Genomic DNA, 13,822 nt, shown 5'->3' with positions numbered 1-13,822 from the left:
TTGTAGCACGATAAATTTTAATAGCAGACATACTTACACTGTTCGTTATAAATTACGCGTAGTTTATTTTGCCAAAATACATGTTAACAGAGCTTTAGAGAGGGAATTTGGGCCACATTCTACCAAGAAAATGATTAAAGCCTGGCGTAAGCAAGAGAAAGAACTGAGGACCTCTCAAAAAAGCAAACAAAACCTTCATTAAAAATCAGCAATGTTGACAATATGGTCAGAACTAGAAGTTAAAGATTGGGTGCTGAATGTAAAAAAGCGTGGTAATCCTATGTTAACAATATGGTCAGAACTGGAAGTTGAAGATTGGGTGCTGAATGTAAAAAAGCGTGGTAATCCTATGTTAACAATATGGTCAGGACTAGAAGTTAAAGATTGGGTGCTGAATGTAAAAAACATGGTAATCCTATGTTAACAATATGGTCAGAACTGGAAGTTGAAGATTGGGTGCTGAATGTAAAAAAGCGTGGTAATCCTATGTTGACAATATGGTCAGAACTAGAAGTTAAAGATTGGGTACTGAATGTAAAAAAGCGTGGTAATCCTATGTTGACGATATGGTCAGAACTAGAAGTTAAAGATTGGGTACTGAATGTAAAAAAGCGTGGTAATACTATGTTGACAATATGGTCAGAACTAGAAGTTAAAGATTGGGTACTGAATGTAAAAAAGCGTGGTAATCCTATGTTGACGATATGGTCAGAACTAGAAGTTAAAGATTGGGTACTGAATGTAAAAAAGCGTGGTAATACTATGTTGACAATATGGTCAGAACTAGAAGTTAAGGATTGGGTGCTGAATGTAAAAAAGCTTGGTAATCCTATGTTAACAATATGGTCAGAACTAGAAGTTAAAGATTGGGTACTGAATGTAAAAAAGCGTGGTAATCCTATGTTGACAATATGGTCAGAACTAGAAGTTAAAGATTGGGTACTGAATGTAAAAAAGCGTGGTAATCCTATGTTGACGATATGGTCAGAACTAGAAGTTAAAGATTGGGTACTGAATGTAAAAACGTGGTAATACTATGTTGACAATATGGTCAGAACTAGAAGTTAAGGATTGGGTGCTGAATGTAAAAAAGCGTGGTAATCCTATGTTGACGAAAATGTGTGTGAATGAAACCAGGACAAAAAAAAAAAAAAGACTGATTTTGTTTTACGAACTCCAAGCTAGTTTTACAGATTCATGAAAGAAGGATTGGCCATGTTGATCTGCACATAGGTCACCCAGAGAATGCTAGATGAATATGAAATCAAGATCTTAAAATTTCACAAGTTTGTTATCAATACCAGGAAACAAACAAATTATGAGCCAAACCAATAAAACCCTGTAGATGCTTGGTACAAAACCTGACTTAAGACATCTGGGAATAAAAAATGTCATTATATAGGAATTCTGTGATGCTGTGTTGATAAGACAAAACTTGTGGTTTTAAACGAAAAATTTTGCCAAAGGACAAAATTCAGCAAGAAGTTGTGTTTACCAGGAAGGGTAGATGAATAAATACTATGAAGACAATTACTATGAAGACTTTGACTTCAATAAGTCTGGAAAAGAAAACCAGTTCCGTTTGGGAGACCAGTTTAATGCTCATAAACTCAAGACGACTAAGAAACAGAAAACACAAATTGCTGTCAGTCCAGAAAGTTTGACATCCCAACTACAATCATTGGATATATAGAGTAACAAACCATTCAAAACTTGAGGAAAGAAAGGAGTCAGTGGATAAAGGGCACACGTAGATTTACACCCACTGGCTGTATGAAAAACTAAATCAGACAATCATTAAGTCCTTCAAGAAATACGGTATCAGTAATGCAAGAAGATGACCTAATCAAGTGGAGTGACACCACTGTTTTCTGACAGTATCGATGCTGGTAGTGATTGTTGGAAAGATGACCAAAGTGGTCATTTTATTGGGTTCGAAGAAGAATGAAGAATTAAACTTGTTTTCCAATTATTCCTCAAACTGTTGTATTTCGAAACATTTCAGTATTAGAAATATCTACGTATTTTTATCAAGTGTTATTGTTTGGGTACTAAAAGTTGTTAATCAGAGATGTGGTTAGGTTTTGTTACTGTGAATCAGTTGTTATTCTACCTCAATTTCTTGTGTAAAAATACAACTTCCAATATTAGGGTGCGTCTTATAAACCACAAAATGCGACAGAGTAACCATGGCAACTCCTGAACTGATTCAAGAAGGTAATTTTACTAATTTAATCATTACAGTGGGAAACAACAGTATACACTTCACGTAACGTCAATAAAACCAGGAAATATCAAACACCAACAGTTAGAACATTTACCAATAGACCCCTCCCTCTTTCTGAAAAACTGCTTCAAAATATGAAAAACTTTCAGAGAAGAAAGCGGGTGTTTTGAATGAAAACAACAATATGCAAGTGAATATTTATAAAAGGGAAAAATCTATGAAAATATCCCCATTAAAATAATCCCTAAATATTGTAAGAAAATGTTTAGTTTATTTAATTATGGTTGAGTATCTGATTTCTAATCATTTTGATTTTGAGGTGTGAATACGTTAATATTTTATTCTAAATATAAAAGTAATATACCCAGCCATTAACACTTAAAATAACAAAGGAAAGTCATTACACAAGAATTGATGTTGATCTACCATTTCAAATAAATAAAGCAACATATTATTATTATTATTATTATTATTATTATGAGATAAAATAACTCATAAAAACATTAAATATTAGATATACGATTTACTATTTGTATTATAACGATAATTTTGATAATACTGTAAATGGTGTAAGTTTTGTATTTTTTTTTAATATTTTTCCCCGTTAGAGGGATTACACTTTCTATAAGCATTTATTTTTTTTTGCTCTGTTTCCTTTTCATGTATTAGCTTTATTTCCTTAATACTGGATTTCAGATTTAAGTCGAGTTGGTCCACTTCTTAAAGAATCAACTTAACATATTACGAACATTTAGTGGTAAATAATATGACGCTAAGTAATACTGGCCAACCCAAATCCAGATGAAAACATATATCATTACCCATTTCTTTCATTTTCGAACCAGAAACGATCTGCTTTTCGAATGTTCTGGAACTGCTCCATTATGATCTTAGCGAACAGTGGCCCTGGTCTTCCTGGTTCAGTCTCCAGCATGCCACCAACAAACAAGTCAAGCTTATCCACACTGCCGTATAATTTGTCAAGCTCCTGACTTAGCTGAAATAATTTTAAAAAGTATCCGACATTTTGTTTTTATTAAGTAGTCACGTGATGTTAGGTTAACCATTGAAAAACGTCGTGATATAGAAACGTTCATCCAATAATAATTGTAACGACAAACAATTATATTAATACTCAAGTTTTACTCGTTCTAAATGAGAACTGTTGATACAAGTTTGTCGTCTTTCAAAATTTGTTGCTCAAATTAGAGGGATTTACATATCTTGATAAAAGTTTAAAAAACAACTATATTTCAGATAAATACAAAATATATTTTCATTTAAACAAACGTTTCGCCTTTACGGCTTCATTAGGATTAATATTGTTTGATAATAGAATAATCGTTAAGTTATAAAAATTGTAATGTTATATTTCACGAGTCTATCGTTACGTGCGTTTAACAATGCATTATTATTGTTTCAGTATTGTTCTAATACTATAGTATAGTTATACGTAGCTATATAAAGACATGATATTACTTAAATTAGAGAAACACGTTTTACGATTAACTGGAAGCACACAAACAGAAATTAGAAGCTGCTAAGAAATAATAAAAATTAAGGATCCATACCTTACTATTAGTGTTAACAACATAATAAATGTGCGATACTCCAGAGTATGTAAGTGAACAGTGTTAAGTGCATGAAGGACAATGCGTTGTTTTATGAATGGTGTGGTTTAGTAACACGTACCGTCCATTGTCTGTTAATTGTTGGAGTTTTTCAGTTAATTAATATACCTTCTATGTACTATCTCTCTTTAATATATTTGTTTTTCTGTAAGATAGATATTTTAAATGGGTTTGGGTTTTCTGCGTATGGGTTTCCATCTTCATATTGAAAGTTTTCTGTTGAGGCAGTTTTACGTTGGTCATTTGTGTATATATGGCACTGATGTATGCTGAGATGCGCGTGCAAAAAGGTCTTTGGCTTCTCGTATATAGACGTCTTCACGTGGATTACAAATGATTTGTGAACACGTTTTTGATGCGACACATTTCTCCTGCTTGTTTTATCTAATGTAGCTGTAGTTTTTGATACTGTTTGTGAGAATGGATAGTGTATAACAAGTTCTTTCAGCGTTTTATCTGGTGTTTGTGTTATGCGTTTGTTATGTTGATTGCCAATTGGAATTGTTTATTTAATAGCTTCTCGAATCTTCGTTGTGATCGTGTTTATGCAAGGAGTGCTCATCACGGACGTTTTCGTCAATGTTTTCATCTTTTAAGGTCCGTTGCTGTTGTAATGTTTTTGTGATTTGAAAACATTGTTGACGTGATATTCGGGGTATCCATTTGGTAATAGTAGTGTTTTAAAATAATTTTGTGTTGTCTGTATGACACATAACGAAGTAGTAGTTTATATTTATTACATTTAGTTCTATTACGGTTTCCCTTTTAATTCGTTTTGAGAAATGTTGGTTTCTTACATTATTTGTAAGATATGAAGCTCCAAATCTGTCAGACTTGGATACTTAACGTTCTCAGACGCAACCCTAAAAATCTTTCTGCGTTGGGTACTTTTAGGGTGAACTTGACTGATGGGTGGAATATTACATCTGTGGTAGGGTTTCTTTTCCACGATTCCACAATTTGAAGTACATCATTGACGTATCTGAACAACACTTGTATTAAAACCTGTTTTTATTTGTACGTGTCAAAGGCTTTGGGTTTCCAGTGTTTGCATCAACAATATGGCAAGTTTCACTACTGCTTTATCAGTCATTGTTAATCATTTCTTTTGTTTGTAGAAAGTGTTACCAAACTTAAAAAATATTGTATAGAACAAAATTAAGCATTGTTAACTATGAAAAACATTGAAAAATACCTACCACAAATGTCAACATACATCACGAACTCTGTTAAACATGGATAAATTCACAGTATTACATACCAATATCCAGAGTGCTATTGCTTCCAACACCTTTCCCCGATAAATTTGTACATCTGATCTTTAGATAAAATCAAATTTAAGTAATAATAATTAATAAAATAGTGCTAAAAATAAACAGCCACCTACGTACTAGACTTAAAAAATATATAAATGGACATTGTCCTGAAAAGGTCCAGTCTAAAGTTGATATTACTACATGTTTATCATTCCATTCCAACAATGTAATGGAAGGAGGAAGAGGTCTGGTGTATACAAAATATATGTACCCAAGCACCAGAGAGAGAGAGAGAGAGAGAGAGAGTGTGTGATTAAGCATTGTATGGATGGTGTCTACTAATGAAGATGTGAAGTTAGTGATACTGTCTATATCTTCTTTCATGGGTATGGATCGTACAAGGCGATTACCTCTGAGGAAAGTAAAATTGAGTCAGCGCATACTGATATCTTTAGTATTGGTTAAGTGTGATAGAACCTTAAACATGGTTTAAACAGTTCATCTAGTAACTCTGGTTTCTGTTGTAGTCATACGCTGAACATTGTACATTTTCAAAGGTAAATTTGTTTATGGTCTTTAGGGACTATATATATAGTTCTATGGGAGGGTTTTCATTTCAGTTGTAATTTTTCCGGTGAAGCATTTCTTCGGATACCAGATTGCTAATATCCTAGCATAATGAGAGGCCTAAATGATTCTTCAATTCTCCCTCTAAAGCACAAGTGAGGCCTAAACTAATCAAGTGCAGTGTGAGTAACGAATCAAAGAGTAAACTTTTAATGCCATCTACGGAATTTGTTTCACTAAAATTTCGGTGCAAAATTAAAAATTCAAACAAATGTTTGTTTTAAGTTATATATATTCGTCGTTGTTAACACCTTTACATTTAACACCTTGCTAAGCCTTATTCACATTTAACACCTTGCTAAGCCTTATTCACATTTAACACCTGCTAAGCCTTATTACATTTAACACCTTGCTAAGCCTTATTTACATTTAACACCTTTGCTAACACCTTATTTACATTTAACACCTTGCTAAGCCTTATTTACATTTAACACCTTGCTAAGCCTTATTCACATTTAACACCTTGCTAAGCCTTATTTACATTTAACACCTTGCTAAGCCTTATTTACATTTAACACCTTGCTAAGCCTTATTCACATTTAACACCTTGCTAAGCCTTATTTACATTTAACACCTTGCTAAGCCTTATTTACATAGCTGCAAGTTTTTTGTTTTCATTTTATAACAAACAATATTTTATAGCTATTTATATAACTTTTAAAACAGATTAAATATATTAAGGTTCAATTGATGGCCGTCTTATAAAGACAGTTATTCTTTACACTGTGTACAGTTACTGCTACTAATCTGTTTTTTAAGAAACAAGTCTTACATTAGGTCGTTTCTTGAACACGTTAGGATTTATTTCGGTCCACGAGGATATAGGGGGAAGCTGGTAGACCATCCGAACGGTATTGTAGTCCGGGACTCCGCTGTCTCGACCACTCATGATGTCAATAGCTCCAAGATCACGACGGGTAAAGTGGAGAGGACCAAACAAGTTGTCTAGAACAGAAAATTTATCAAGTGTTCTATTCCCATTTCTAACGTATAACAAAGTTAGTTAGTGGATTCCATTAACCTATATACACAGTCTGCATGTTTACGTTAATTTGATATGACGAGAAATTCGAAACATAAGGCGGGTTATTAAACTTGAATAGAAACAGAATTATCACTAAACCCCTAAACAAACCACAGAATTCGTTATACAATTTATTGTCATTAGTAGCTGCAGAACAACTCAGGTCTGCTGGACACGATTAAAAAACAAACCACAGAATTCGTTATACAATTTATTGTCATTAGTAGCTGCAGAACAACTCAGGTCTACTGGACACGATTAAAAAACAAATTACAGGATTGCTGGACAGTGACTTAAAATGTCACTGAAAACAAAAAGTAGATTCAAGCCTAACAAATTCAGTGCTTGAATCCCAGTTGCAATCACTTTCAAATACCTTCATACAAACAATACAAATTATAGATTATTCTTAGAAATTAAAGTGATACAATTAGGCTTGTTTGAACAGCATTTATCCCCGTTTTCTAGAAATCAATTAACTTACTCTAGAATTGGCTACAAACTCATCTAATCAGTTTCAACTGCTACCTGATAACAAACTAACTTTCTCTGCATGCGCGAAAGAAAGTAGTACCAACACAAGATAACCAGTATTATATAACAGTGATAAAAGATGGTGTCAAACCAAAACAGCTGTCAGTTACGAGCCTGAATAAATAATACTGGTGTCCGTTGTTAGTTCCGGGTACTATTTTTAAAGTCGCAAAAAGAACAAGTCAGACCACGCCCCTTCTTTTCGGTGGCCTGAACACATTCTTACAAACGTGTATCGAAATTCCATTTCTAGTACTATGTGCCCGCTCTGCCACAAACCTACACTTCAGACTGGACAATTCCAATGACACAACGTTACGTTTGCGGACTTGCAACGTTAGAAACCAATATTTCGATGCCAGTGGTGGCCATAGTACTGTTAGCCCATTGTGTGAATTTATACTTAAATACAAACAAATCACCAGACTGGAAATAAGCAAATGAAGCTAATCTTTCACCGACTATAAATAAATAAATTTAGCGTAGTTTACACAGAAAACGTTTGTATATGACGTCATAACAGCGTAATAATCACCTCTGAGGTCAGAACAAAGAACTTCGTCTTCTCTTTCTCCAAGTTGCGAGGCTAATCCCATAAGAATCTCTTCTATTCCCGTTTCTGGGACAATGACCTAAAAACAGAAAAAAATCGTTGCATTTGGCATTCGAAGTTTAACTGTGATACTGGTCGTTCACTTGAATGTGTTTAATAGCACGAGAGTTAACAGACGTTAAAACAGTTTGCTTAGAAAAAAAACTATTTTCACTAAATGCACGAAGTTACTGTATTATACGAGGTCTGATCAAAACATTAAGACTTCTGTTACAGGTGCCAGTATAGAAGCAGCGAGCTTCGCTGAAGTGTGTACAAAGTACACAGTGATCAACTCCACCAATACGTCATTTCTCCAGACCTTATACCCGTGTTGTGAGAAACGTGTCCAAAGACAGACGAATCTCTTGCCACTGTCGTCATAAAAAATGGACATACAAGAACAACGTGTTTGTATCAAGTTGTGTGTGAAAAATGGTAAAGGAAGAACAGGAGTCCTCAAAATGTTCATTGCCTTTGGTGATTACTGCTTCAGTGGATAAAGATGACCCACGTTCTGGGCGATCGTTGACATCGTCGATTGATTTGATTGATTGATTGATTTAGTGTTTTATGGCACAAAGCAGCTAGGCTATCTGCGCCAAACATCCAGTAAAAAGGTAAAAATAAAGTAAATGTAGTAAAATACATAAAAGGAAATGAAGGTAAAACAAAACATCATTGAAAAACAGAAAAAGTATAAACCCAATGTTGACACCTAGTCTACAATGTTAAGAGAGAAACCAGAGTAAGAGAAGTTGTAAAGGACTTCCTGTAGCAGAATGGTAATGATCATAACCTGCCAGGAAGACTAACAGGTAAGTTCAAGAACCACCGTCAGTCACCTGTAGTTGGCCTTTCCAGTTCTGGGTTATGTTGTCATAACAGCCATTATCAAAAGGTAAAATAAGAAAAGTGTTAAAAGACATGCAGCAAAAGTGTAATAACAACTCGCCAGGACGACTAACGGGCAGTTCAAACAGCAGCGTTAGTCACCTGAAGTTGGCCTTTCCAGTCCTGGTGTCGAGTTATTTAATGTTCTGGCCATTGTTCAATGTCAAATTGAACTAGAGAGAATGAGACTCTGAAAAGGGAACCACAATTAAAAAGGTGCAATGAATAAATATAAAACACTTAAATGACATTAAAAAGATTAATGGCTGTTAAAAAAACTAAAAACGTTATCAAGGTGGACAGTGTCACCACCATCAATAACACTGTCTAATGTTATGGACAAACCCTGGGACAGAACATGTTTAAAATAGTGCCGTCGTTGAGAGTCGTAACGATGGCAGGAAAGTAAAATGTGGCTTACAGTGATTTGAGTGTTACACAAACTACACACTGGTGGATCAGTTCCAGATAAAAGAAAACGATGAGTTAAAAAACTGTGACCAATGTGTAGTCCAGTTAGAACAACTTCCTCCTTCCGAACCATACGGAAGATAGATGGCCAAAGTATAGGGTTTCATTTGAAAAAGCTTGTTGTCACGTTCCTCACTCCAAGTGGACTGTCAGCTGGCACGGAGCCAAGCCTTGAATACAGGACCATAGTCCATGTATGGAATAGGCACAATGGTGATAGTTCCAGAGCAGACAGATTTAGCTGCCGTGTCTGCAAGCTCGTTCCCGTGAATACCAACATGGCCTGGTATCCAGAAAAACTGGATAGAAGTAGATGTTAATGAGAAATGGGCCAGTCGGTTTTGAATATCAGTGAGAACAGGGTGTGAGCCAACGTGAAGTGATTCCAAGGCCAGTAGAGAACTAAGGGAGTCAGTATAAATAGTGCAGTCGGAGTACTGCTCAGCTTCAATATGGTCCAGGGCAAGAGATATGGCATACAGTTCAGCAGTGAACACAGAAGCTGTAGAGGGGATTCTGCGTGCAACCACCGAATCGTCGATTGATGAAACAGTCGCTAAGATGAAAGAAAAAAAACGTCGAAGTGATCAACGGTTGACTGTCCGAACTTGCTGATGAAGTGGACATTTCCTTTGGACCGTGTCAGTGGATTTCAACTGAAAAACTCTGCACGCGTCTTCATCAAAACAATGTGCCTTCACACAACTGCTGTGTCTTTTCAAGTGTTGTTAGAAAAAAAAAAAAACATTCCTCTGATAAGCGCACACATCCCGCATTATCACGATCTAACATTCCTCTGACAATCACACACCCTCCGCATTATCACGATCTAACATTCCTCTGACAATCACACACATCCCGCATTATCACGATCTAACGTTCCTCTGACAATCACACACACCCTCCGCATTATCACGATCTAACGTTCCTCTGACAATCACACACCCTCCGCATTATCACGATCTAACATTCCTCTGACAATCACACACACCCTCCGCATTATCACGATCTAACATTCCTCTGACAATCACACACATCCCGCATTATCACGATCTAACATTCCTCTGACAATCACACACACCCCGCATTATCACGATCTTGCCTCGTGCGATTTTTTTTTTCTGTTCTCAAAAATCATGTTAAAAGGAAAGATTTGATAATATTCCAACCATCCATAACAGTGTGAAAGCAGGACTCAGTCAACAGTTGAAGACTTCCAGCCTTGCTTCCGAGAATGACAGGAACTTTGGAACAAGTTAGTATGTAGGTGATAACATAACACTGATCCAAGTACGTTATTCTTTGGAATAAAAGTGAAATCGTACAACTTTTCATCCCACGTCGTACCCCATTCACAATCCTAAATTTCTTAGGACTAACGGAAAACACAAAACACACACACACATTCTGAAATTATTATTTATGTACAAATTACATTAAAGCTACTTCCAAAACATTCGCTTCTTTGAACAGCCCTAACAGTCAAATAGAACATTAAAAACCATTATCACTGAAATTTACTATTACACAACCAGAAATAGATGTCCAATTATGTCGTCACTCACCAACTGTTGCCAAACGACTATTGACCTGTGACGAATTAGTACTTTACTGCTATCACCTAAATTTTGTAAATATAACAAATTATATTAATAAATAACTGGAAACATTATGTATTTTTTACACTTCTATATAGCTTTAAAAAGATTTTTTTTTTTTTTGTCATGTGGCGAAAATGTTAAACATTGTCTCTCAGAACGGCTGGTATGGGTACTAACACTCACTAATAAAGTAGAGAACGTTTCGACCTTTCCAGGTCATCTCCAGATTAACAGAGATGGCCTAGGAAGGTCGAACCTTGTTGTTCCCTGCTTTATTAGTGACGTGTTATTACTCATACGAGCCATTCTGAGAGACATTTTTTATTTCAAGTGGGTTTCTCCTCATCGAGAAATTTGAAACATTTTCGCAACTTGAGATTATGAAAAACTGTTAGACATAACTACTTTACAAAGAGAAACAGATGTTACAGAAACATATCAAACGCTGCTACACGTCGAATGTTGTTACAAGACCTTATGACAACTTACGTCAGATTCCCACCAGGTGGAACACAACCTCAATGCTGGGTAACCCTTCTCCGTAGGCCTGTAGTTACACTGTCCGTCCCTGAAAATGTACACATAAAAGCTGATTTAACAATAAAAACAGGGTTAAGTTAAACCTAGTCAAGAATAACTACGTCCGGATTCAGCAAGTGTAAAAATGGTTTAACTCTTCGGTTTCCATAATAACAAAAACCAATCTTCGTGTACTAAGTACTAAAACTAATGAAAAGTTATTTTGAACAAATATTATGAAACCTAAATGTTTTGTACTTTAAATATTTTGGTAGAACTTCACAGATATTACCGGATCACAGCTGTTGTTCACAGAAATACCTCACTTGATAACAAATTTTAGTTCGTCATGTCGTTTAGACAAAGATATGGTTAGCCAACCAACTCATCTTACCTACGGTAGAGACCAAGAGGGATTAGAGAGTGACCAAACCGGAAAGCTGCACTATGGAAAACGTGGGATATTCCTGGATGAACGTCAAGGTTGTATCCTGTAACAGAGTTAAAAACTGGTGATATCGAGGAAACCCACTTGTAGAGAAATATATGTAAAAAACGAGCCGTTTTTACACACACATAGTTAGAAACTATGGTTTACAAAACATATATTGTTGAATATTCTGTGCCAATTTAAGAATGTGGTGTGGGAATATTACCACGTAGTATTTTTTGAGTTTCACCACTAGAGGGCTAACTCCACTAAGCATCACTAGTTTAAAGTAATAAACCAAAATATGAAGGCCCACCCACTGCACCTGTTGGGTTACTCTTTACTAGATAAAAGTGGAAACGGTCGTTCATTATGTCTCCCCCCCACAAAAAAAATTTTTGAAAGAACGGGTATCTCAGGTGTTGGCATTCGATTTCGCAAGTCCAGAGCTCCTAAACACCAGACTCATCTGCTAGTACTTCTTGTTGAGAGCCCCTAACGTGTTACTATTTCTAGCATGAATGGACCAAGGATGTTACATGCCGTTCCATTAAATAGTTACATTATCTTTAACCTTCATAAGTGCAAAATAAGAATACAGACTCCATGTGGAATACAGATACTTGTAACGTCTTGAGCCAGCTACACGTCTTTTCCACTTAAGTGACAAAACTCTACACGTACTTGATACACAAACCACTACAATTTTTTTTTTTTTTAGGAGATCCAATAAGCGAGCGCTTCATCTGATCTGAATCTTGGAAGTATGAAGTGTACTTTAGTCACTGGTGGTACACGTGAAGTGACTTTGTAGTAGGTCACTTGATCAAACTGAAGAATGACCACAATCCTCTTAATTATGACTACACTATATCATGATACAATTTAACCTTTTCTGTTTAATTTAGTAAAGACATGGAAACTAAGTATTGTCGCCCCCTATCCAATTAAGCACAGTTACGTTTTCCGATTTAAACATTTTACTTGTCAAATAACTGAATAAACAAGTGATTCCAACCTCAATGGTTTAAAGTTGCCAAATATCCAATAAAATCAATATTATACTGATTCAATTTTCCATTTAAAACGTCACGTTTTCTTCGGTTTCCAAAATATTAAAAGACAAAACATTTTTATCTCAATTAGTACCATTTCTGCTACCAAAAACAAACATTCTTTCACAATATGATAACTGACTGTTCATAAAAAAAATACCTAAGAGCATTAAATATAAACAAACAACATCATACTTAACCCTAATCCACACCCGCCATGCAGAGTCGTAACGAACCGCATTATACTTAACCCTAATCTACACTAGTGTTGAAGTCATACGAACAAATCACTCACCCGTGTACTCGGCCACGTCTTCACCCAGTAGTGCTGGTAGAAATTCATACATAATGATGTTCTGCAAACAGAACCAAAAGATTTTTTGTTCACACACAGCAGGAAACATCTTCAGCAAAAAAGTTTATATTAACAAAACAAACAAAAAATAGCAATACTAATCTACTCGCTTCCAGTTTCGTTCGTATCGGCAAGTGTCTTCATCGCAGAAAATGAGTTAGCACCATTACAAATACGGTGCCACGAAACTGCGTTTTCTCAAAACCGATGAAATGTGTTTACACGGTGTGAACCTTGTTGAAACGAGGAAGTGTCTGTCCCGACAGTGTTAAAAATTGACAACTTTACATACAATCCCAGTTGTTTGTCATGTTTGTATTAGTTCAAGTCGTATTTACTTGACGTCAAACTAATTATTTCACACAGATGTAACTAAAAACAAGAAACATTTAAGCAATTTGGTAGAAAATTAGAGAGTTTAAGATTTTGTTTCTTTAGTGGGGTTGTTGTTAGATCCTATAGCAAAATCATGAGTAGTTAAGTGCATAAATAATTTATACTAATATCGTTTTAAAAGAATGTTGTAAACCTTATTAGTAAAGTTAACCGATATATTCTCGTGGATTCTTCACTCAACTTAAGGTAATTAAATCAACGTCAAAAAAA

General features: G+C 35.3%; 1 protein-coding gene across 1 annotated transcript in view; it reads right to left on the bottom strand.

The window, feature by feature from the left end:
* LOC143234535 (dual oxidase-like) overlaps positions 1-13,822 on the bottom strand; it is a 77,055-nt gene that overhangs the window by 35,834 nt on the left and 27,399 nt on the right. The window contains exons 7-12 of the mRNA XM_076471963.1: positions 13,157-13,217; positions 11,771-11,867; positions 11,347-11,425; positions 7,835-7,931; positions 6,514-6,686; positions 3,049-3,224 (exon numbers count right to left, since the gene is read on the bottom strand). Coding sequence (XP_076328078.1) covers positions 3,049-3,224; positions 6,514-6,686; positions 7,835-7,931; positions 11,347-11,425; positions 11,771-11,867; positions 13,157-13,217 — 683 coding nt within the window. The remainder of the gene's footprint in view (positions 1-3,048; positions 3,225-6,513; positions 6,687-7,834; positions 7,932-11,346; positions 11,426-11,770; positions 11,868-13,156; positions 13,218-13,822) is intronic.

This window comes from Tachypleus tridentatus, chromosome 12 (assembly GCF_004210375.1).
Source record: "Tachypleus tridentatus isolate NWPU-2018 chromosome 12, ASM421037v1, whole genome shotgun sequence".
Lineage (NCBI taxonomy): Eukaryota > Metazoa > Arthropoda > Merostomata > Xiphosura > Limulidae > Tachypleus > Tachypleus tridentatus.
Note: the sequence above shows the minus strand (reverse complement) of the source record. Positions and strands in the feature narration are given on the sequence as shown.